The 26,855-nt window shown below is 29.7% G+C and overlaps 1 protein-coding gene across 1 annotated transcript in view; it reads left to right on the forward strand.

The window, feature by feature from the left end:
• Positions 1-15,974, forward strand: part of LOC136079625 (uncharacterized) — a 22,150-nt gene extending 6,176 nt beyond the window's left edge. Inside the window, exon 3 of the mRNA XM_065795690.1 lies at positions 15,717-15,974. Coding sequence (XP_065651762.1) covers positions 15,717-15,895 — 179 coding nt within the window. The 3' untranslated portion in view covers positions 15,896-15,974. The remainder of the gene's footprint in view (positions 1-15,716) is intronic.
• The last annotated feature ends 10,881 nt before the right edge of the window (positions 15,975-26,855 follow it).

Genomic DNA, 26,855 nt, shown 5'->3' on the forward strand with positions numbered 1-26,855 from the left:
TCTAGCAGAAATAAACAGACGTCTGTTTTCTGAAGAATTGTTTTGCCGATAGATATGTAAGAAACAGTTTCGATTGGAAATTGCAGCAGCACAATGTGAGAAAAACCATGGAGAAGAGTGAGACTTGACCTGGAATCGTCTAGAGGGAATAAAAGACTCCATGCTAGCCTGAATCCACGAAGTTATGTACGAAGCACATTTATCAACAGGAAGTTGAAAGATTTCTACCCAAGGGCCATCACGAAGAAAATCACGGAAAGTGTTCCAGTCAGCTTTAGGGTAAATGCAAGAGGTACGATGATAGGGAAATTCTGATGATAAAAAAGAATGAGATAATAGTTTTAGAGAATTCGAACCGTGATCTTAAGAACCTAAGGGTGAATGTGGAGAAACTGAGCACTGACCAGGGTCAGAAACAAAACATAAGTCGAGTAGAGAAGGTAAATGATTCGGGTTGTCTTAAAAGTGAGTTGAAAAGTTGACCATTTGAGTTAGGGATTGAGAAAGGTAGAAGTTGTGGGCTTTAACGTCTGCATAGTCACTGACTCTAGAGCCAAGCAATTCAGTGTGATGAGCATTAAAGTCACCGACAACAACAATATTAGCTGATGGATAAAGAGAGAGGGCTTGGTCAATTTGATCAGAAATAACATCAAAAAGAGTGCAGTCTTGAGATGAAGGAGAGATATAGAACAAAGAGAAAGGCGATAGAGTAAAGTGGTGCTAAACGAAAGCACATAAAAGAACAGTCTGTGGATTCAAACCGAGTTTCCTGACAAATGGGTGAACTCTTACGAATGTAAATGCCTAAGCCAAGAATGTGACTATTAGAGTCTTTACAAATCAAAGAAAAATAACCATCAACACTAAGATCACAAGATGAATCAGCCGAATTCAGGTTTGTCTCACAAAGAGCAAGTTGGTCTGGTGAACTTTGCAAGAGATAAGGCTCAACAGAAGAAAAGTTACTTTGAAAACCACGAATATTGGTGAATGATAGATTTAAAGAACTTAAAAGACGATGGTTTTTTATGCTTCATAGTTTTTGGTACTTTATTCATTTTTAAATTTGTTAAAGAAATTGACTCAAAGCATAGATAATACTCAGTACACTGTTTAATAACCCAAGCAATTTCCTCATTACTAATAATTAATTCTAAGCCGTAATAAAGGACTCCAAATGTGGCCTCAACAATGCACATCAAAAGTACAAACAGGGATACCATCCATGCGCAACATGGCACCATTAATACTTTGATATATTTTAGCTGTTGATAGAATCAGCCTCTCTGAAAGCTACCACAGAGTTCAGGAAACTATCAGCTGGCCTCAGAATCATGAAACTGAGTTTTAGAGCTGTACTCTCATTAGGAGATAATAGAATAAGTTGTCTAATCATAAAAACAGAAATACAAGCAAAGCCCATGCATTGAGTTGAGAAGATCAAGCATTCGGCATCCTAAATTGGAAACAATGTATTAAAAATACATTTGCAGTAGCCTAATAGATGAAGAAAAGGTACGAGGCTGGTCAACAGATAGAATTTGTTTACCCATTAAGTACAAGGCAGTAGGACATGAAGCAGATTTTACCGAGTTACATGTTACCAGTAGCAGGATAACCTGACCTGACATTGACAGCAGGATAATCTGACCTTACAAATTTTACTGAATTGACTGAAATGACAAGTTTGATGATGCTTTTAAATCATTAAAACAAAATAAGGCCACAGTATCTGATGTTATTAATGGAAATATTATAATCGACTCTTACGATGTTATCAAAAACATCGAATATAAAGTATTTTGAGCATCTATCATTCAAGGATCTTTTCCAGATCATCTAAAATAAGCAAAGATAATTTCTGTTTGTTAGACCGGTGATGATACTAATATAAATAACTATCAACAAAAGTTACGAAATCTATTGGTATTATATATAAAGCATGAGACATATTAAACAAATAACAATTAATACAGTTATACTATTGCTTTGTTAATTGCCCTATCAGTTATGCAAATATCGTATGGGGTAGCAATAATAAAACAAAACTTAAATCTCTTTGTCATCATCAAAAACACGCAGCTCGCGCAATAAATTTTAAAAACTCTTTTACGCACTCTAAGCCATTTCAGAAAGAAATGAAAGTCATAAATATTTACCAACTAAACGTTTATAACATTTTATGTTTTATGTTTGAATGTAAAGAAAAATTATCTCCTTGTATATTCCAAAATCTTTGTGTTTTAAAACCCCAAAAAAATATTATTTACGTACTGATAATTATCTCAATGCTCCTTTTTGTCAAAATATGTCGTGATAAGACCTATATGATTTTCTTGAAGTCCTTTCATTATTCCTTTATTTTTATTCTATGTATTGTAAAGAATTGTTATGGCAAAAAAAAAAAGAAAAAGGAAAAAAAATATATATATATATATATATATATATATATATATATATATATATATATATATATATATATATATATAGTTGCAGAAATATTCAATTTTTATTCAGAAATATTAAGTTAAAGCATTTGCTCTCTCAGTATTTAACTGTTCGTTAATTTGTGCCATTTAAAGTTACACTGCAAAGAGTTTAGCTCAATTTTGAATTTTTTGCTTATGTTTGACAGATTTCTGTCAAACATAAGCAATTTTTCGAATTCGTTTGGCTCCCTTTATATACGTATTTTTATATATATACCTTGCCACTGAATAGAGTTTTAAAATACCGATTCGCATCTTTTTCAATTGGAACAGAAGGATATAAATTGACTAAATCAAATGAAACATGTTTTGAAAGTTTGACCACTTGGCAAATTTTACATGCCAAAGTTTTTAAATAATAAAACATGTACGTCATTTGAATCTTGTATCTCTTTGCCCATCCTTAAACTTAAAATCTCTAAAAATTTAATTTTAGTTTCATGTTACTTTTTGAAGTATTGGGTTATTAAGTTTTATAAGGTATTTAGAAAACTTATACAGTAATTTGTTAATGGTAGATAAGAAATACCTATGGGTTAGTTACTGTTCTGATTCCATGCTTTTAATAAGCTATACATAAGGAAAAGCATCAGTGTCTATAAAGTTTTTTGTGCATTTTGTTTTCTTTTTTAGTTTTCGATGCGCTTTTTGAGAATTGTTTGGAAGCATTTTGGTTGGATTTTTCTGGAAGTTTTTGTCTGACAAACTTTCTTTTTTCATTATTACATTATGCATCTATGAAAAAATTTATAAAAAGGAAGAAGTCGAAAAATAAAACTAATTTTTAATCTCATCCCATTTACGACTGTCACACGAAAACCAAATTCCTGAAAGCAACTGCAACATAGATGTCATTACATGTATTGCATGAGTTTTTTCATTTTGAAAAAGTTCTTTTTAATATTTAACTACCCTTTTATCGCTAATGAATGAATGTATGTTTTATGGCTAATGATTGAATGTATGTTTTATGGCTAATGAATGAATGTATGTTTTATGGCTAATGAATGAATGTATGTTTTATGGCTAATGAATGAATGTATGTTTTATGGCTAATGAATGAATGTATGTTTTATGGCTAATGAATGAATGTATGAATGAATTTATACATGAGATAGAGTTTAAGCAAGAAATAAAAATAAATGAATAAATCTACCTTTTTTTCAGTGCGGATAATTGATTAATTTTGTGGTTTTGTGGATTTATCAAAAAAAAAACTCTCTGTATAATCGAGTTATTCTTGCTATAAAATTCCTCTGCTCTAAGCAATTTAGAGACTGCAGTTAACAGTTGAATTGTCTAATTTTGGTAGAGTTGCATTTAGCACGGACTCTTAAAGTTCACAAAATAATGATTTTTTTATCTATCTTTACTTTCATTAGATTAACATAAAACTACAGCCAATAGGGAAAATTAAGTTTACCATTTATTTTTGCTTTTCTTTAACAGGCGAATCAATTTAAAAGATTTAGGGGAGACTGGAGTTAGTTAAAACGTTATTTTTTATTTATGAATATGTGGCCAAAGTGCAAATTTTCTTTGAAATTTTTTTTATTGTCTAAATATAAATTTCGATTTTTGCTAATTATAATTCAATCAAGTTATATAGTTTTTAAAATATCTTTGAGTAGAGTGTTTCAATTAAATGTTTAAACAAAATCCGGTTTGGAACAGATAATGGGTTTACACACTAAAGAAAAAAGTAGGAATTTCTACCTTAGGGTAGGATATGTGAAATACCCTTAGTAAGGTATAGTTTTTTACCTTTTAAGGTAGAAAATTATACTAAAAACAATGATTTTTCATAACGTTTTTTACCGTAAAGATATAATTTTTTATCTAAAAATGTAGAAAGTTATACCTTACTAAAGGTATATCACATATCCGATGTGTAGTTGAAAAAAATAATGGTGTTAGTTAAACATAATTTAAAATTATAAAGTTATAGCATATTTAAAAATAATATATGTTTACATAACATAAGTATACAAATTAGTAGTATACTAAGTTGCTTTTAATATTTATTTCTAAAAGATGCATAAATTCAAATAAATTACACTTTAGTTATGATTACAGAAGCCACAGATAAATTCGCCAGTATGCAAATCAATACTTGAGCATGCCTTGTAAACCCAAATAGCACATATTCCTACTTTACCCGGATAGGACTCGCCTAACAGTTATTAGACAATAATTTTATGCTTTTTGCAAGCTTCTTGGCTAATTTGGCTGGTGGAGGCTTTTTACTGTTTTTAAGTTTTGTTTGTATTGCGTTTGTCTTTTACAGCAATGACACTTTTTGATGTAACTTTTGTAAATATTTTATTTTTGAAACTTTCTTGTAAACCTTTTTATCTCCCTTTGTTTTCTTTTTTTTTGCTATTTTGTTTCTGGCAATCTTGTCCTTTTCCGATATATCTGTTAAAATGCAAGTCCTTCCTTTTTTTTGGCCAATTTTTTTGTGGTGTCAAAATGTCCAATATATATGTCAAATATATAATATATAACATATATAAACTTTGCCATACTTTTGAATCCTTTTTGATAACTATTCCATATATTTGGTCCTCGATATGCAATGCTATATTCAACATATTTATTAAAATTTAGAGGCAGTTTATATGAGTTACTAATATTTGCTCTTAGATAGTTAATAGTTTTCATTTATGTTTATTTCAAACTTGTTATTAAAGTTTGAAGGAGAGTGATTATTATTGAATCGATACATAAAAATTAAATGCTGATAGATATTTATTTCATAAACATCCATCATTTTCATATCTTTCATTATAGGTTTGGCTTGTTCACGCTTATTTTTAAGTAAATGATTCTGCTGGCATGTTTCTGTAGACTATAAATTATTTTAAGTTTTGATGGTTGCGTGATTTTAGATTGAATATATCTTATTTGAGGAAGCCAAAACTCCTAAGAGTCTATTACTGGCTTGTTTTTTAATTAAGTTATCACGGAAAAAAACACATACTGAAACTTTTTAGTCCCTGTGTAATAAGTAATTAAAGAGATCGGACGTGTTACTGGAGCTTAACAAAGTTATTCAGTTTTTTGGTATATGTATACAAAATACTTTGTATATTGTTTTCACCGTTTGGAGCAGATTTATCGGTTACTAATACTGGTCTACTGGTTTTGGTATACTTTTCTGCTTTCACGCTGTGATTTTTAACAGAACTGGTAAACTCAAGTTATAAATTTAGTTTCAACTTAGCTTTATTTAATCTAATATCACATATTAATATATTCAACCAACCGTATCAACTCTGAAGTATATACTCCCGAGGGACAATTTAAATCTTATCTCAATTAACAACAAATATCGTAAAAAATAAAAATAAAATTGGCTGCTTGGATACCGTCACCACAAAAAATATTAACCAAGACGGAAATAGAAGCGCTAATCAAGAGAATATCTGTTCTTGAAACAGCAATTGTTGTGAAAGATAATCAAATTGTGGAATTAGAAAAAAGAGTTAAAACGCTGGAGGACAAAACAACAAATGCTGTGACTTCAACAGTGAACATTGGAAATGATTGGGCTAATGTGGTGTCGCGAAACGCAAAAAAACCGAAAGAACAACTAGTTGTGGTTAACGCAGCAATTAATGAGCAGGAGGAGCGAAAGAAACGCGAAAAGAACGTCATTATATATGGAATTAAAGAGTCGAGCAAAACTGAGAGCAAAGATAAAATTGAAGAAGACAAGAAAGCAATTGAGGACTTACTAAAAACAATAGGAAAAGAAAATGTTAAACCGATACATTTAAGGAGATTCAAATCAAAAAACGCTGCCAAACCAGGCCCGATTCTACTCGAGTTATCCGAAGGCGAAAGAAATCCTCTCTTAGTCGCGTCAAAAAAGCTAAGAGAAAAGCAAGATTTTAAAGAAGTCTATATATGCCCAGACTTGACAGAGGCCGAGAGACTACAGGACTTTGAGTTGAGGAAGAAACGAAACGGCTTAAATTCGAAGCTTTACGCCAACTCGCCCTTTCGATATGCGATTCGTGGAAACGAGATTGTGCGATTTAAAAAACAACTATAGAGAAAAAAAAAATGAAAGCGAAAAAAAGCGAAAATTTATCGTATTTATCCTGTACATATTTGAACGCCACTTCACTAAACAACAAGTTTGAGGAATTTAAAGTATTGTGTCACCTGAATGAACCAAATATAATCGGAGTAACGGAAACATGGTTTAGTAAAACTTCAATTACGTGTGTGGAAAATTTTTGCTTATATCATAGCGACAGAAAAGATAGCCGCGTGGGCGGAGGAGTTTGTATTTACGTGAATAGCGAAATAACGTCTTATGAAGTAAATGAAAAATGGCTATTGACGACTGACTTAGAACAAATCTGGGCTGTACTAGTTTTCGGGAACGACAAATATTTGGTAGGATGCATATACCGACCAAACGATGTGGTAGATATGGAACTATTCAGAAATGTTTTCAGAACTGCAAAAGAATATGTGGACAAACGGGGTTTTAAAGATCTTTTAATAATGGGTGACTTTAATTTTCTGAAAATTGAATGGTCAGATGGAAAATTGAATGGAGCAGTTCATGCAATAAATTCCAGTGAACACTCGATAGAACATCATTTCTCGGAAATAATAAACGACGAATTTCTAATTCAGCTCGTCGCGATACCTACTTTTCAACTAAACGAATCAACGTACGAGAATACATTGGATTTACTGTTCACAGTAAACGAACAAAGATTATTTCAAGTTGAGACAAATGCGGTATTAGGGAATATAAGCAAAGGACATCTTGTAATTTGCTTTAAATATGCACTCAATCACCATGAAACAAAAACTGTAGCTAGCAATCGGAAATATATTTTAAAAAAGCTGACTTCGCAGGAATAAACAAATTTTTTACAAATACAGACTGGGTAAACATTTTTGATGCAATTAATGTCCAGGAGATGTACGACACGCTCATTTTTTATGTTAACGAAGCTTGTCAAAAATATATACCGTGTCACAGCTCGAAAAACAGGACTCGTAAAAGAATTTTTTGGATTGACAATGAACTAAAAGAACTTGTGAAGAACAAAAGACGAATGAGACATTTAAACTGTTGCACAAATTGGAAAAACAAAAATATGGTAAACGAATACAAATCATTGTGTAAAACAGTTAAAATTGAAACGAGAAAAGCCAGAAAAAAATACGAACGCGAACTGGTCTACAAATCGATTAGAAACAAGAAGATACTATTTAAGTATGTGAACGATCAACAAAATGTAAAGAGCTCAATTAAAGCGATAAAAAACGTCGAAGGAAATGTTACAAATACGACTAGTGAGATTGTTGACATTTTAAACGAAAATTTTCAAAACTCTTTCACTAGAGAGGGCGACCAAGTATTACCAGAATTCGGATCAAGATGTGGGGGTAAATATTTAGATTTTGACGAGAGTGCAATTAATTACAGTGACGTAATAACAAGATTAAGCAAATTATCCATTGAGAAATCATGTGGAGTTGATCAATTGATCAAGTCTACAAAAAAATTTTGATTCATTAAAACAACTTTTGTATAAAGTTAATATGAATTTTCAAATTATTTGTCTCAGCGAGACATGGTGTGATGATAAAAATATCGAGAACAATTATAATTTCCATTTACCAAATTATAAAGTGATTCACCAAATTAGGACCTCGGGCAAGGTAGGCGGGGGTTTGTGTATTTTTATTAAAAACTCACTATTGTACAAAGTTAAGTCAGATTTAAGTTCAACCACTAATGATTATGAGTCATTGTGCATTGAACTCGTTAATAAAACCTCCAAAAATATAATAATCCATGCTTTATACAGACCACCTTCAGGTTCTATTAAAGTGTTTGAAGACCACATTAGAAACGTCATTAAAAATAATTATATTAAAAAAAAAAACTGTTTACATGGTTGGTGACCTGAACCTCAATATTTTGGATTATGACTCAAATAAAAACATTAAACAATTTTTTAACGTCATTTTTGAAAATAGCTACATTCCTGTCATCAACAAACCTACTCGCATAACCAACAAAAGTGAAACTTCGATAGATCAAATTATCACCAATGACTTCATAAATATAAGGATAAAAACAGGAATATTTAAAACAGATATTTCTGACCATTTTCCCATATTCATCGTTGTTCAAAAATATAAAAAAAGTGACTGCCAAAAAAATAAAAAAATAAAAACAAGAATAATAAACGACTCTTCAGTTAACCATTTTCATGACCTTTTATCAAGTGTTAAATGGGATGACTTGTTATTGAATCTAAACGCTGATAAAGCCTACGATATATTTATATCAGAATATTATAAATATTATAACAAAGCATTTCCTGAAATTACAAAATTAGTTAAATCAAAAACGTTATCAAATCCTTGGATAACTAAGGGTATCCTTAAATCTTCTAAAGTAAAACAAAGATTATATAATAAATTTCTTTAAAAAAAAACCCTACGTAATGAAAGCAATTATAAAAACTACAAACGACTCTTTGAGTCAATTATAAAAAGATCAAAAAAAAACTACTATTCAGATCAACTAAAAAAGCATTCAAATGATCCTCAAGGTACTTGGCGCATAATTAACGAAGTTATTGGTAAAAATAATCCAGAGAGAAATAATTTTCCGAAAATTCTTAAATTCAAAGACAACTATGTTATAGAAAAAAAATTAGTGGCTGAAGCACTTAATAAATTTTTTATTATTATTGGTCCGTCTTTAGCATCAAAAATTGAATCCTCTAAGATCAACTTTGATGCATACTTAGTCTCTAATAAAACTAATATTATGCCTAATGATAATCTAACTGAAGAAGAATTACTATGCGCAGTCTCTTCGATTAAGCCCAAAAAAAGTATAGGCGTCGACAATATAAGTGGTAACATCATTATAAATTCAATAAAACTGATTACAATCCCGCTATTGTGTATCTTCAACTTATCTTTAAAAGAGGGAGTTTTTCCAGAAAAAATAAAAATTGCTAGGGTGGTCCCTATTTTCAAATCAGGCGATCCTAGTGACGTTACTAATTATAGGCCGATCTCTGTTCTTACATGTATTTCAAAAGTTCTTGAACGAATTATGTATAATAGACTCTATTCTTTTTTAATCCAAAATAATATTTTGTACAATAAACAATTTGGTTTTAAATCTGGTCATTCTACTGATCACGCAATCTTACATCTTGTCCACGATATATTTAAAGGTTTCAATGAAAAAAAATATACTTTAGGTGTTTTCATAGATGTAAGTAAAGCCTTTGATACTGTCGATCATTTAATTCTTTTGTCCAAACTCGAGTTCTATGGCATCAAAAATTCTAACTTGGCTTGGTTTAAAAGTTACTTGTCTAATAGGAAGCAATATATTTCTTACGATGGTGGTAAAACGGATAATATGATTATTACATGCGGTGTTCCCCAGGGATCAGTTCTAGGGCCCCTTTTGTTTCTAATTTATGTCAATGACTTATATAAATTTTCTAATATTTTAAACACAACTTTATTCGCCGATGATACGAATTTGTTTTATTCTCATGAAGACATTAATATTTTATTTTTAACAGTTAACAAAGAACTTGATAACCTAACCCAATGGTTTAAAGCCAATAAATTATCTTTAAACATTACTAAAACTAAATACACATTATTCCATCGTGTTCATAAAAAAGAAAATATTCCACTTAAACTTCCAAATCTTTTTATTGATAAAAATATAATAAAAAGGGAAATATCGTCAAACTTTTTGGGCGTAATACTCGATGAAAATGTTACATGGAGAGAACATATAAGTGTTGTTGAGAATAAGGTTTCTAAAAATATTGGTATACTGTATAAAGCTAAACAGGTCTTAAACCAATCTTGTCTTAAATACATATACTTTTCATTTATACACTGTTACCTAAACTATGCTAACATTGCTTGGTGCAGCACCAATGTTATAAAGCTAAGTAAACTTCTATGTAAACAAAAACACGCCATTAGGATTATTACAAATGAAAATCGCTTCTCTCATTCAAAAATACTTTTTAGTAAACTTAATATTCTAAATGTTTATAATTTAAATCTCTATCATGTTCTTATATTTATGTTTAAACTTGATAAAAAAAATGGCACCATATTTATTCAACTCTTTATTTAAAAAAATAAATCACATATACAGCACAAGATTTTCAAATAATAACTATACTCAATCCAAAACCTACTATTCTGCCACTAAATACTCAATCACAAACCGAGGACCTAAACTCTGGAATACACTTTTAAATAATGATCTTAAACCACTTTCTTCGCTTAATCAATTTAAAACTAAACTTAAGCAAAATCTTTTACTAAACGACAATGAACTAAATTTCTTCTGAAGCGTTTAAAATGAGAGTACTATTATTAATGATTTAGTATTAATAATTGTTTATTACTAAGATTGTCTATTCTAATACATAAATATGATAAATAATCTTGTCTCCAGTCTTGTTTCTGTTTATTTTTTTTTTTTTGTTTTGTCTTTTTTTTTTTTTTTTTTTTTTTGTTTGTTTGTTTGTTTGTTTGTTTTTTGTTCTTTATTGTTGGTCTTTTTAGTAAGTAAAGTAAACTTACCCCGCGAGCACGGAACGTAAAAAAGACGTCTTTTAAACGTCTTTTGAACGTTTTGGACGTCTTTTAAACGTTCAAAAGACGTCATTTTTAGGTCCTGTGCCCACTGGGTAAGCGTTAATAAAAAAAAATAATTTATAGCATATGTAACTTTTACGGTTTTTATTAGCATTGTAATTTACGGTATATTTATTACGGGGCTTAGTGATAAGGCGACTATAGTCTTCTTTTTGCCCCTGTCATATATTGTTTTTTATTCATGAACATTGTTATTGTAAATACTATTAACGACGAAATCTATAATAAAAAAAAAAAAAAAAAAAGTACTATCATTTTAAAAAATTGCGCTGAAGGACTAGCAATGCCAATCACATTGATATTTATGTCTTCGATTGATAAGAGCGAACTACCTAAGCAATGGAAATTTGCGAACATTACCCCAATCTTTAAGAACAAAGGCAGTAAGCTAGAAGCGAATAATTATCGACCAGTATCACTGACTTCTGTGCCGTGTAAAATTCTGGAGAGCATAATAAAAGACTCACTTTTGGCACATTTTACGAAAAATAAATTTTTATCGAAGTGTCAACATGGATTTGTTAAATCTAGATCATGCACGACAAATCTCATGGAAACTGTGGATTATTTAACAGAAAATATCGCACTGAATCGTCCGGTAGATGTGGTTTATTTAGACTTTGCGAAAGCTTTCGACACAGTGCCGCACAAAAGACTCGTTTTAAAATTAAAAGCGTATGGAATTACAGGAAAGCTGCTAAAGTGGTTAGAGGAATTTTTAAAAGATAGAAAGCAACGCATAGTCAACGGTGATACTGTTTCGAGCTGGCGCAATATCTACAGCGGAGTTCCGCAGGGATCGGTAATTGGCCCGATATTGTTTGTTTTGTTCATAAATGACCTGCCGGATAGAATACAAAATGTAGCCAAGCTCTATGCAGATGACACCAAAATAATGATCGATGTGAACTCAATAGAGAAAATAAACAGTCTTCAACGAGATATAAACAATGCTTGGGACTGGTCTAAAGAATGGTTAGTGAAATTCAATAAAGAAAAATGCGAAATAATACATTATGGAAGTAACAATCCAAAACACGATTATTCTATGGATAATGTTGTCCTAGGACAAACTACTATTCAAAAAGATCTAGGCGTATTATTCTCAGCAAACATGAAATGGAGACAGCAAATTACATCTTGCAGCTCGAAAGGCAAATAAAATGCTGGGAATGATTAAAAACACATTTGTGAAACTGGATGTGCAGACTCTTAAAGTCTTATACGTGATTTGCATTTAATGATTTGATTACTGTAGTATTTATTTTTAGCCTTTTTGATAAGATTTTGGTAAAAATATTTATGATTTTTGTAATTTATCTCATTTTCAGTGTTTTTATTTTTTTTTTTATTTATTATAGAGTTTTTGCTTCTTTTTTGAGCATTTTATCAGTGATTTATCCATCCACGGATTGGCAACTGCTTTTGTCGTAATTTGTATGTTCTCTTGAGGACAGGTTTCATTAAAGCAATCTAAGAATATATCTAAAAACTATTAAAAGCTTCGTTAGTGTCATGACACCTATACACGTTGGACCACGTTTCTTGTTTTAGTCTAATCGATAATTTATTAGTATTACTTGTATTAAGATTCCTTTTTTTCAAATTTATAACTTTTGGTTCACCATCAGACATGGCTTTTAAATTTCTTACTTTTATAAATATCGGAAAGTGATCGCTAATATCAATCATAAATATCCCGGTTTCAAATTCCATTTCCAGGTAATTATTAATTAAAATATTGTCTATTGCCGTTGCCGAGGTTTTTGACACTCGTGTTGGCTTATTAATTGCTGACAAGACATTAAGTTTAAGAAGCATATCAAAAAAAGATTTTGTTTTCGGAGACTTTGAATAAGTTAGAGCATCAAGGTTCATATCTCCAATAACAAATAAAGTTTTATTTTCTTTATTTATTTTTTCAATCGTATTTTTGATGAAAGTATCAATTGTATTTATTATATATAAAGGCTTTGATTTTTGTTAGTAGCCGTGGCAGAAATGTACTATAGTCGCTTTAAAGGTATATAGTCAACATTCAAAAAATTTTGCAATAAAATGGACAAATTGAAACTGGCATAATTATAGAGTTATCCGTTGTTAGTAAAAGACTGTTTTCTTTAATTTTATTTATAGCGGTTTAACTGCACACAAATTGGTTGGTTTTAAACTATATATATATGAAAAAAAAAAAAAACACTTATTTTTCAAATATAACGGTATTCTCTTTGGTAAAGATATTTATGTAAAATAAAATTTTAGAATAGTAGTTTTCATTTCTTTTAACTTATTAGCACTTGGTACATAGGTTTTTGGATAAAAAATATAACAGAAATTTTTTAATATATTAAAATGTCAAAAAAAATTTTGTTGTTGTTGTTATTTAGGTGCTCCAAGCAGACCTGACAGTCTTGTCACAGAGCAATGCGGAAGTGCATTTAACCAGGAAGTTCACGCCTCCTTCCTTACCGTGACGCGAAAATATGTCCTAAGCTTTTATTTCGAGCCTGGATTTCCTACTTGTAAAGCATGCGTTCTAACCACTGCGCCACGGCCGCACAATATAATTCTGATAAAATGTTAAAAAAGCCGTTTGCATGGTCACACTGACCAATATGAGATTAAGTATATTTTAAAAATGTTATTTTTTGCTTTATAAACCTGAGCTTGTATTAAGGGAGAACGAGGTTAATTGCAACATGAGTAAGTTGCAACTATGCGTTATAAAGAATAATTTTTATATGATATTCCAAATTTGTTTACATTATTTACCTATAATTATAAGACATTAGTTATAAACAACTGTTGTGAATAATTTCAAGGTGTATATATATATCTATATATATGTATATATATATATATATATATATATATATATATATATATATATACATTCAAACTGGCGTTTGAACAGAAGTGAGGGGGGCGGAAGGGGGCGATAGCTTCCCATAACTAACATACTGGGGGGAGGGGGCGGACATTTGCATTTAGCCCCCCATTTTTTAAACAGTTTTGAAAAAATTTTATGACAGCAACAGCAAAATAATCATTTTACAGTCTGCAATGACTAAATCACAATTAAACATCACCATGGAAAAGTATATCTATAAAACTGTTTAAGATTCTATCGCATACTAATTATTTTTTAAATGAATAAGTGTTGCGAAAGATGACTAATCACATTAAAAAAAATTATTAATCACGTTGGTTGCGATAAATAATTGAATAAATAGATTATTATTATTTATTTTGCAGTATCATACGAAATTGAGGAACTTTTTCCTTTTTAGAATATGGTTTCAGCCCTCCTCCCTCCCAACTTTCGCTTTATATATATATATGTATATATATATATATATATATATATATATATATATATATATATATATATATATATATATGTGTGTGTGTGTGTGTGTGTGTGTGTGTGTGTGTGTGTGTGTGTGTGTGTGTGTGTGTGTGTGTGTGTGTGTGTGTGTGTGTGTGTGTGTGTGTGTGTGTGTGTGTGTGAATATATATATATATTATATATAATATATATATATATATATATATATATATATATATATATATATATATATTCACATATATATATATATGTGTGTGTGTGTGTGTGTGTGTGTGTGTGTGTGTGTGTGTGTGTGTGTGTGTGTGTGTGTGTGTGTGTGTGTGTGTGTGTGTGTGTGAATATATATATATATATATATATATATATATATATATATATATATATTCACTATATTCATTGTATATATATATACTATATTCATTATATATAAATATATATATATATATATATATATACATATATATATATTCATATATATATATATATATATATATATATATATATATATATATATATAAATATATATATATATATATATATATATATATATATATATATATAAATTTACACACACACACACACACACATATATATATATATATATATATATATATTTATTCACATATATATATATATATATATATATATATATATATATATATATATATATTTATATATATATATATATATAATCCTATACTTCTCAACCGTGATAATAGCGTTAAAATTTCTACAAACAGTTGGAGACCTCTTTTTAAAAAAAATTATCCAAAAAAAAACGGAATTAAATAATATTTGCTAAATTTATATTAACGCTGCTATGTTATTTATGACTTCTTTTTAATGTCTTCTTTGACGTTTTCGTGTAATATAAAATGTTACATTAAAACGTCACAAATTTTGTAATGGTTTTTTGTATTATATTTCACGTCTAATGACGATTTGTGCAAAAATAAGTCGGAATATTACAAACAAAAAAATTAGTTTGTACGCAGCTGTTGTTTTATGCATTATATTTTAAATTTTTTTGATAATTTGAAATTTCTTTCTTTTTTTTTTTTGGTTCCCTTTAATTATAAAAAAAGCTTTAAAAAATGTTTTAGTCAAATTAAGTTTGTTACCAAACATGTTATAACAATTTGTTATCAATATTTTATCACATTTTGTTTTAGTTACATACTTGACGATTGCATTAGTTTTGTTCACGATTCATGCAAAAAAGCTTGAAGTAGTTGATTTTAGTTCGTCATACATAATTGGATGGTGCTCAGTAGGAATTGCTTGTGTTTCAGCCGCTTTTTCTTTTGTGATAAAAATGACAATAAAAAAGTCTTACGATTACGAGTCATAATAATATGCTTTGAAGAAAAAAAACCTTTTTAAAATCTGTATGAAAGATTAAATCAACAACAATTTTATATATATACATACAAACATATATATATATATATATATATATATATATATATATATATATATATATATATATATATATATATATATATATATATATATATATATATATATATATATATATATATATATATATATATATTATTTTGTTCTATCTCCATGTTTTTCCAAAAACATGGAGATAGAACAAAATAATTCTAACCTCGCAAGTTGTTAATGCAACAAAATGTTTTTTATAAATGATTCTTAATTCTTTTAAAAAGTAGTTGACAATTTCATGAACTCCTAACTTCTTTTTTTTTTTTTTGCTCTGCAATTAGAAGAAACGTCGCTTAAGTTAATGGTTTGTATTCAAATTATTTTCATTGCGCAATGTGCATAATTAAAAAAGTGAGAGCGAGTGATAAATTTAATCTGAACCAAATTGTAATATTTAAACAAGTATATTAGTTTATTGAAGTTTTATTGAATTACATTTTTAAATAAATATTTTAAGAACATAAAATGAACCAAACAACAAACGCTTATCATTGCATGGAGATACGCTAAACTAAGATTATATTTTTTTAAACTAACATTCTACTTCTAAGTATGGGGCAGCAGGATTATTTTTGGCCTAGGGCCCCTAAAACTGTAAATCCCGCTCTGCCAGTAACATTACTATTGTTAAAGCTGAATAATAAAAAAACGTAAAAGAATCTTACAAATTGTAATATTTTCTAATCTAAGACTACATTTAAACTTAAGATTTATTGAAATCCATATCTTTTTATGTTTATATACATAAGTCGTTTATTAAAAATATTAAACAATATTTATTTACATCAATTATTTTTAATTTAACAAAGAATCTAGACTACAAGGCACAAAATTATTTAAGTAAGTGATCAACAAATTACTGACTGTAATTTGGTAATCACTTTTGAGTCAACAAATTACAGTCAGTAATCCATATTAAATACAGTAAATTTAATCAAATCAGTAACAGTTATACTGTGTGAAGTGTCTAAAAACACTTCAGTTTTTTCCAATTGCACTAAAAAATAGCTTTCAGCTCTTTCCAATTGCACTAAAAAATAAAACAAAACTTGCTTAGCTAAGTTGCCTAGTTCTTAAGAATCTAAAAACAAATAAGTAAAAAACCAAGAACAAACAAACATTTATTTATTAAAACTACTATATTTAAACAAATTAAATTAAACAAAGAACAACACCAATTCTCCTTAAAAGCTAAAAAAAAATTTCAGCTTAAATTTGCTTGCAGACCTTGCTTGTAAAACCATGTGAATAAGAAACACATTTAGAAAAGCCTAGAAACTACTTAAAAAGGACATATGCAACATTGAAGTTTAGGCGTCAACTGGACTAATTATTAGTAGATGTTTTTAAAAAGTTCATACAAATTTACAATACTTTGTTCTTCTACATCTCATAAATCCATCATATGATAAATATGAAATGAATAAGTAAACACAAAGAAAAAGACATCATATATGAATCAAAAATCAATGCATTGATAGATTATTGTCAATAGCAATAAGGGCATAGAAGTAGTCGTTTAGGGAAGTGCTAAAAATAATACCATATAAGCTATACCTACATTTATAGATTCAGTCATTCTCAAACACAAAATGCATATATACATTTATATATTAGAATTTAATAACCTATATATATATATATATATATATATATATATATATATATATATATATATATATATATATATATATACATATATATATATATAGATATATATATATATATATATATATATATATATATATATATATATATATATATATATATATATATATATATATATATATATATATATATATATATATAGAAATACACAGGTAAACATACTACTTTATACGCACATATACATTTTAGCTGTATTTTAACTCTTTTAATAGTTAAAATAGAGCTAATTTATAATAAAATCATCATAAAGTTAAATTAAAAACTCTATGTCAAAATTTATATCTGAATTTGTAACTAATGAATAAAAGTAAAATATTTGTACTTATCAGCAAAACGGTTATATTAAAAGGTGAAGAAAAGTTTGAGTTTAAAAGTTTAATTAAAAGGTAAAAAAGCATTTGAAAGTAAAAAATTTATAAATTGTTTCACATTATACTAATGGGTTAGCCCTAGAGAAGATGCAGCAAAAGGAGGTTTAGATTTTTTGAAAAAACTAACCATAAGTTCTAGCGACATCTTGGTTAATTTTCAAATTAAGTAAACTATTATCTTGCTTGAATCTAAAATCTATCTAGAGTGCCTAAAAAATGTTGCGTGACTAACTGTAATGATAATTACAATAAGCAAAATAAAGAAAAAAGTTTTTCGTCTTCCTTCTGAAAAAGAAGAATATAATTGTTGGATGAATGCCATTCCACGAGATAATGTACCTGACTGCCCAGATACAGTTGTTTGCGAAAGACACTTTCCATTTGGATATCCAACAGTTACCAAATTTGGCCATAAAAGGTCTCGCGATCCTCCATCAGTTTTCACATGTGTCAAGCCTAGTTTGATACCTACTTTTCCACCACCATTAAGAACAACTTTTAAAGCACCTTCATCTGTCCGGAACATTATAGCCGATGAACTTGATATGTTTTTATCTGCTGATAAGATTTCATGTTTTAAGTCATTACATCAGAAGCTACAAAATAAAGAAATTGATTTTGGTGTAGTTGATGTAACTTGGTATTTTGCTGGTGAACATTTGCTAATCATTTAGTCAACAGACTTTGAAGAAAACTCTTTGATTGTCAGATTTATGCTTAAGATTAAGAATGATCTTACTTTTGAGGGATACTTTCGTGGAGTTAAGTATAAAATTGCATCTCTATCTCAAAATAGGATTTTCATAATTGATTCTTGCTCGAAATTACAAGAAGCTATTAATTTTTTGAATAACTTAACAAAAGGCAGAAAAATTATCAATCTTTTGCAGCTCATCCGTGACATGAGCTCTACTACAATTGGGAAGAAAAAATAAAGCACAGAAACTATTGATTATTATGATTGTTAAGAGGGAAATACTTGGAAGATTTTTAACTTATATAGAGTTTTTAAACTCAGTTTTTTCAAAGCTTGACAATGAAATGCAAAAAAAGTGTATACTTTTAATTGATGAAGTCTATGTTAAATCATCGCTTACTTATCATGCTGGCTCAGTCTTTGGTAAAACAGTAAATAAACCAGACTCTTTAGCAACAACTGTTTTAAGTTTTATGTTGGTGTCACTTTATGGGGGGGCCACAATATCTGCAGAATTTTACTAATTTGTGAGCTTGATTCTAAATTTCGAACAAGCTCAATTTGTCTTAGCGCTGGAGGGGTACCTGTAGCCTTAATATGTGACAGTAATCGAGTAAACCAAGCACTATTTAAAAAGTTTGATTGTTGATCCATGGTTGACTAAAGACAATATGTTCTTGTTATATGACTTTGTGCATTTACTTAAATCTGTTCGTAATAATTGGATCACAGAAAAAAGTCAAAAGCTATGTTATGAAATGATGGGAAAACGAAGTATGCATGCTGGTCTAGTATCTTAAGCTTGTTCAAACTCGAAGGAAATAGCATTGTAAAATTGTTTAAATTTACAAGTGTGTCTGTTTTGCGCCAAAACCTATTGAGAGACAAAAAGTGTCACTTGCCTACAAGTCTCTAGTGATGAAACTGCAACTGCTCTAAAATCCAACAGTAGAATAAAAGAAGCTGATGATACCATTACTTTTATTGAAATATTTGTAAGATTCTGGAAAATTGTCAATACAAAAGGACCTTATGCTAATTTTCGATATAAAGATCCAGACAGAGCAGTTATATCAACTTCAGAAGATGCTAGACTGGCATTTTTACTTTCTCTTGCAACAATGGCAGAACAAATGTCCAGCAAACAAGGAAACAGACAACTTCAGTTGACCAGAGATACAGGTGCAGCTTTAGCTCATACGTACCGTGGTTTAGTAGCCATTACTAAATCTTTGTTACAACATTCTTTTAAGTATGTAATACTGGGAAAATTTACAACTGACCCACTAGAAAAAATGTTTGGAAAACTTCGACTAGGATCTGGAGGCACATATTTTATCAATGTGATATCAGAGTCTTTTAACTTTAATATGGAAAGAAACCATGCTATTTCACTTTCAAACAATTTTTTTTTAAACTATGCTAATTTATATGCACCAAGGTCGTCTAAAGAACCACAGCAAAAGATTTCGAAGCTTTCAAAGTAAACCTATCAATTCTTTAACAACTTTTATGTTACATATATGTTTTGTGTATTTTCTACTTATTATGTGATTTTGGTAAAAAATATAACTTTAATTTATAGCTTGGGAGTTTTTTTAAAAATTGTTACAATCTTGCTGTTACTTACACTTTGACTAAAAATATTCAGTTTATGTTTTTGCACTTCAAAATATACCTAGGTTCATTTTTTGTGTGTAGCCACCTTGATATATTTCCTATACTTTGTATGTATATCAATGGTTTAGACGATAATTCGTCTGACTTTTTTTCCCGTGAACTTCGGGAAGTCACTTCCCAAAGTTCACGGAAAAAAAAAGTCAGACAAAACATCGTCTATCAATGGTTATGTGATTTTGTATGATTTTTAGCACCTTAAGGTGAGTTTCCACTCAGCCGATTTTCTACGGGAACGGGAAAGAATATGGAAAAATAATCACGTGAGCATGCGCAGTTTTCCTTTGGGCAAATAAAAACTTTTCTTACGCATGCTCACGTGACTATTTTACCTTTCCTTTCCCATTCCCGTTAAAAAATGGATGAGTCGAAACTCGCCTTTATAGCTAGGAAATGTTTTACTAGGTTTAGTTTTTGTAGATAAAGCTTTATAGTTAGGGAATGCTTTTTTTATTTTTGTGTCAACTTGTTATTTATAAATTGGTCTTATTTATTTAGTAACATAAAAAGAATTAGCTATAGTTCATGCATACTAAATGTAAATGGCCATGGGTGCGTTCTTCCAATAATTATGTTACTTATTTTTAACTGTTCGTTTAAAATAAGTTGAATTTTTTTTCAGCTTGTTCCCATGTTTCTTTCTCATTTCCTTGTACACCGTCTATTCTAATACTGTTTCTTCTATTTCTATCTTCTAACCTTCTCATACTTTCTTTTAGTCCATCGCTTAATTTATTTGCTTCGTTCTACGTTGATTTTAAATGTACCGTTTGGTTTAAAACTGTTGAAATTTTTTTATTAATTATCTTTTTAAGTTCCTTTTCAAGATTTATAACTTTTTCATTAATTAAAGTATCTTGTGTAAACTCGATACTTTTTTCTAAATCTTTAACGTGTTGCTGCATTTCTTGTTACTTTTTTTCGACAAAAGAAATACGGTTTGTTATTTTTCAATTAAAAGTCAAATCTTGTCCATTTTGTCGCTTTGAATTGCTGCATTTCCTGATATAATTTTTATCAGTGAACTTTCTTGCGCTTTGAATTTTGCCTCCATTATATTTTCAATTTCTTTTTTGCTTGCCATTTGTAAAAATATTTTTTTTAAATAAAAATATTCAATGATTTTTCTTTCAAAAACTTAAAAATATTCTATTTTTTTCTTTTAATACTTACCCTGCAAAAACACGTCTGTTCATGAAGAAAGCATGCAGCAAAAAAGCCTGGGAAGCCGTGGAAAGTTTAAGATACTACATACTAAACTTATTATAACTTCTCCACATAATTATACTCGCACTTGCCTTAGAAACAAAGGATCCGTAGTTAAAACTCCACCTCTGGGCAGGTTTTGCGACATTGGTAAGAAAAGAGGCGTGAACTTCCTATTAAATGCTCATAAAACCATATAGACTACTTAAGGCACCTAAATAAAATAAAACTAATATTCAATATAAGATGTTGTTAAAACAAATTACTTTAGTATTGAGCACAAACTTTAAATTCGTATTTGATAACACTCACGAAATTTGTTTTTTTAAATTTTGTAAAAGATTTTACGACTCGGAAACGGAAATCCTCGTATTTAAAGTACCTAATAATGATGCATTATTCCGTCTACTATTATCTATCTTGTAACTCACTACTTTTCTATGATCACCCAAGCCTAGGCTGTTAGAGAAGCACAATAACACCCTTCCATAAAATGTATTGTGAGGCAATGTCAATGTATTACCAGTGGGAAATAAGTTTGCGGCTAGCGAGCAGCTGGCTAGCTTTATAGCAATTTTCAAGCAACTTTTTTTTCTTGTTTAATTTTTTTGTCTTTAATATCTTTAAAAATTCAATTTTTAGTGTTGAGTCTATTATAATTACGAAAAAAGTTGAACTTTATACATTGCGATTTTGTAGTAATGTTTGCTAGCTACAAATCGTAGCTTTGCAAAGTATTTACAAATCTATAGCTGAATGATAGCTACATATCAAAATTTTGACATTAGCATATGACGTTAGCTACAATAGCCAGTGGGTTTTAGCTTATTAAGCTAGCTGTCCTCGTAGCCAAATAGCTGCCTTTATCTTTACAAATATCACTAGCTTTTTTAAGTTAGCTTTTTGCTAACTTAAAAAAGCTAGCGATCATCGAGGCCAAATTACTGTCTTTATCTTTACGAATATAGTTAGCTATTCGCTAGCCGATTTCCTACCGTGTGGGCGCTCAGTTGTCATTTATTGCTAAAAACTTTACAATTTCAAAACGATCAATGATTTAAAAAATATTTTTTTATTTATGGAATTAGCAGAGAAAATTAAATAATAAACAATAAAATTTTTACAGAAGGCAAAAATTTTGTAAAATTTTGTAAAATTGTGTTATTTATACAGGTGTATATCGTACATTTCTTATTTATTATATATATATATATATATATATATATATATATATATATATATATATATATATATATATATATATATATATATATTTTATTCTTTATTATTATTATTCAGTGATCAAATACAAATACAATAATCTATTTATAATTTGATGAAGAGCGACAATTCTATTTGAAAAAAAGTTATACCGCTCCTCGCAGTTTTTTACCATCTGACGTTCTAGTTTATGGTTATGGCCTCTTAGAATATACTTATCTTTACTTTTTGAAATTTTTTGCGGAACGACAGAACTAACAAGCTCGAGTTTACGAGTGATTTTGAATTGTTCGATAAAATCTGCTCTTTTGCGGCGTTCTTCAAGAGTTGTTAAACCGAGCCGTTGGAGTCGATCTTCATAGGTCATGTGTTTAATAGTCGATATTGTTTTTGTTGCTTGTTTTTTGTTGGACTTGCTCGAGAATGGCAATGTCTGATTTTAAATGCGGTGACCAGGCTTGTACAGCAAACTCAAGATGGGGGCGAATGTAAGTGAGATACAGAGTGCGCCATAAATAAAAACTGCGACTGCGAAATGTTTTTTTGAGTCGCCCTAGCACTCTATTTGCTACTGATGCGGCTGACTCTATTTGCGGTCTAACGTTAAGGTCATTCAAGACCATCACACCAAGGTCTCTTTCGACTGCGGTTTCTTCGAGAGGACGACGGGTGCCGTCGACGTTTGACATTGAGTATTTGTACGTTGACTTGTTACATCCGCGCCCAACATGCATTACTTTGCATTTCTCAACGTTGAAATGCAAGAGCCAAATATGTGACCATTTCACTGCTCTGTCAACGTCATCTTGGAGAGTGATGTTGTCCGACTCCTTTTTAATTAACCCTATTATTTTGCTGTCGTCGGCAAACAGTTTTATATGATGAGTAATACTATCCGGCAGGTCGTTTACAAAGATTACGAATAACAATGGGCCCAAGACCGAGCCTTGAAGCACTCCACTAGTGACTGCTTTCCATTCAGAAGTAATGCCGTTTATAACCACTCGTTGACATCGATTGCTTAGCCAAGCTGCGATCCAGTCAAGAAGAGCGCCTTGAATACCGTACGCTCTCAGCTTATGAAAAAGGCGTTTATGTGGTACTTTGTCAAACGCCTTTGCAAAGTCTGTGTAAATGACGTCTACTGCGTGTCTGCAGTGAGTTGCATGATATCCCGAGTTTCTAAAAGGTTTGATACACATCGATGAACAAAGCCATGCTGGTTTGGAGAAATAAAACCATTAGCAACGCAGTGTTCCATTATTCTTTTTTGTAAAATACTTTCCATAATTTTGCAAGGTATGGAAGTGAGCGAGACTGGCCGGTAGTTGGATGCTTTAAGCCTACTCCCCTTCTTGAAAATAGGTGTTACATTCGATTTTTTCCATAATTCAGGAACTACACCAGTTGCAAACGAGCACTTTTAGATAAGCGAAAGAGGCTTGACAAAGGTAGCTGAACATTTACTAAGGACCCTCGGATGTAATCCATCGTAGCCGGTTGATTTTCTTTCATCAAGGTTGTTTAGGCATTTTTGTACTATATCGATAGAGAAACTTGCTGGATCGATGACACAAACTGCTTCAGTACAACTTTTAAAGCCTGGCATTGAACCTTCGGACTCTAAAACAAAGACTGATTGAAAATAGTTATTTAACGATGCGCTTATATCGCCGGTATCGGTTGTGATGTTGCTATTGACTGTTTCAAGCAATATAATGTTGTTACGGACGCTCTGCTTGCTTCTTACATATGCATGTAAGCGTTTAGGGTTGCTTTCGGAATCCCTGACGAGTAGCTCTTCGTACTTTTGCCTACCAGCTTTGACCATTTTTTTAACTTTTTTGCAGGCAGTGCGATGCGATATTTTGAGAAATTTGTGCGTATCTCGACCTGCATTAATATATTTGGCCCAAGAGGTGCGTTTAGCTTTGACTGCCTCAATAAGTTCTGGTGTTACCCATTGCTCCTGTTTTTCTGTAAAGGGAGTGGTAGCTGATAGAATGTGTAGGTTAGTGGCTTCATTATACACGTTTGCTAGAAGTTGGTACTCATCGTTTACATTTATATATATATATATATATATATGTATATATATGTATATGTATATATATATATATATATATATATATATATATATATATATATATATATATATATATATATATATATATATATATATATATACATTTAATAAATGTATATAAGTTAGTTTATAAATATAAAATAAAATAGAAATATATAGCATATAATAAATGTATATAAATTTGTTTATACATATAAAATTAATAAAAAAAATACACAAAATACACCTGTATAAAATAACACAATGTTGCAACATTTTGCAAAATTTTTGCCCACTGTAAAACTAATGATTTATTACTTATATTTTAGATATATACAGTAAAATCCCGTTAACTCGGACTCTGAAGGGGTATACATATTTTGTACGACTTAGCGAATGTCCAAATTAAGCGTAGTTCTCGTTTTGTCGGACTTTCTTAAAATGTCCGACATCGAGGTTTCGAGACTTATTGACAGAATGATACAGGAATGTTTTGGTTTGGGGTGTTCAAAAGCCACATGTAACATGCTTTATACAAATCCTCATTTAGGTAGACTCCCATCCAAACTCTTTTCGCAAAAGTTATATTTCTTTCTGCTTTTCAAATTTTTTTTTTGGACCATAATTCTCCTTAATCTAATATATAATATTATGCATTCATATAGATCTATAGCTCTACTTGTTAGCTTCCTTTTACAGGACCGACAACACGGAGGGCCAGGGCCCCTGGTGTCACAAGTTATGTTATGGTTCTATACTTTTACTTGTTAGCTTATTTTTAGCAACCTTCGACATTTTTAATAAATAAAGTTTAATCAAAAATAAACCGAGTCAAAAATATCAGTAAAAATGTTTAGTTTGTTAACTTATATTTGACCTAAAGGTATTAAAATTTTGAACGTTCTAAGTTTTGAATTTCAATTGATGTTTTTGAATTTTTAATACAAAATTCATTAATAAATAGAATTTAATCAAAAACTTAATTACGTTTGGTTATATTTGGCACAAAGGTAATTTACTTTCGAGCGTTCAAAATTTGGAATTTTTATTGAAGTATTAAAAGTTTGGTAAATGAAATATTGGAAGTTTTGTTATTATATACACTTATATGCAATTCAAAATAAAATTCCTAGTTAAGCGAAGTTTTATGCCAAAGGAATACCAAAAAGTAGTACGAGATAGCGAATGGTCCGACTTAATCAGTATACGACTTAAGCAAATGATTTTAAAGTATGTTAATAGAGAAAGTTTAAAGGGAATTGAAAACTTGTCTGACTTATCCTGGTAAGTAAAACTCCGACTTATCCTGAGTTTGAGTTAACAGGATTTTACAGTACTTATATATCTATTAACAAATTATACGTGCCAATTTGTCAAATTGTCAAATGTGTTTAAATTGTGTTCAATTTTAGCTTTAAATTGACATTCTTGCAGATTTTTCCATTATTCGTAATTTTTCCTTGCTAAATTAAAAATTTCTTTTTTGAGTGACTTTATTTTATTAAGTGTGAATTTTATTGTGTGTTTGTGAAGTTGTGTGCGCGCGTATGAGTATCAAAGCTGATACAGGCTGAGATTAATACACATCAACTCAAACTATCTATAATAAATTATAAGGTTTTATTACATTCAACATCTTGGCAATTACTTTTAAATTTTGTAGTCAGAGCTTTCAGGTTTTTAAAAATATCTTTAAAACATGAGTTTTTAAGAAATCATTTTATTCAACCCAACTGACATCCAGTTTAATACCCAAAGCGAGGCAAAAACACAAAAACACAATGTTTGGCTACACGACTCGAAACAAACAGCGGGGAATGTCCGTTTTTAGCTAAAATACAAAGTTTGTTTATTACTTTCGATCTGTTTAATTATATATTTGCAAAACACAATATAGCTACTTAGGAATTTATTTGTATTTACACCATTATATTTTTTAGTATTTTTATTTTAT

The sequence above is a fragment of the Hydra vulgaris genome, chromosome 04 (assembly GCF_038396675.1).
Source record: "Hydra vulgaris chromosome 04, alternate assembly HydraT2T_AEP".
Classification (NCBI taxonomy): domain Eukaryota; kingdom Metazoa; phylum Cnidaria; class Hydrozoa; order Anthoathecata; family Hydridae; genus Hydra; species Hydra vulgaris.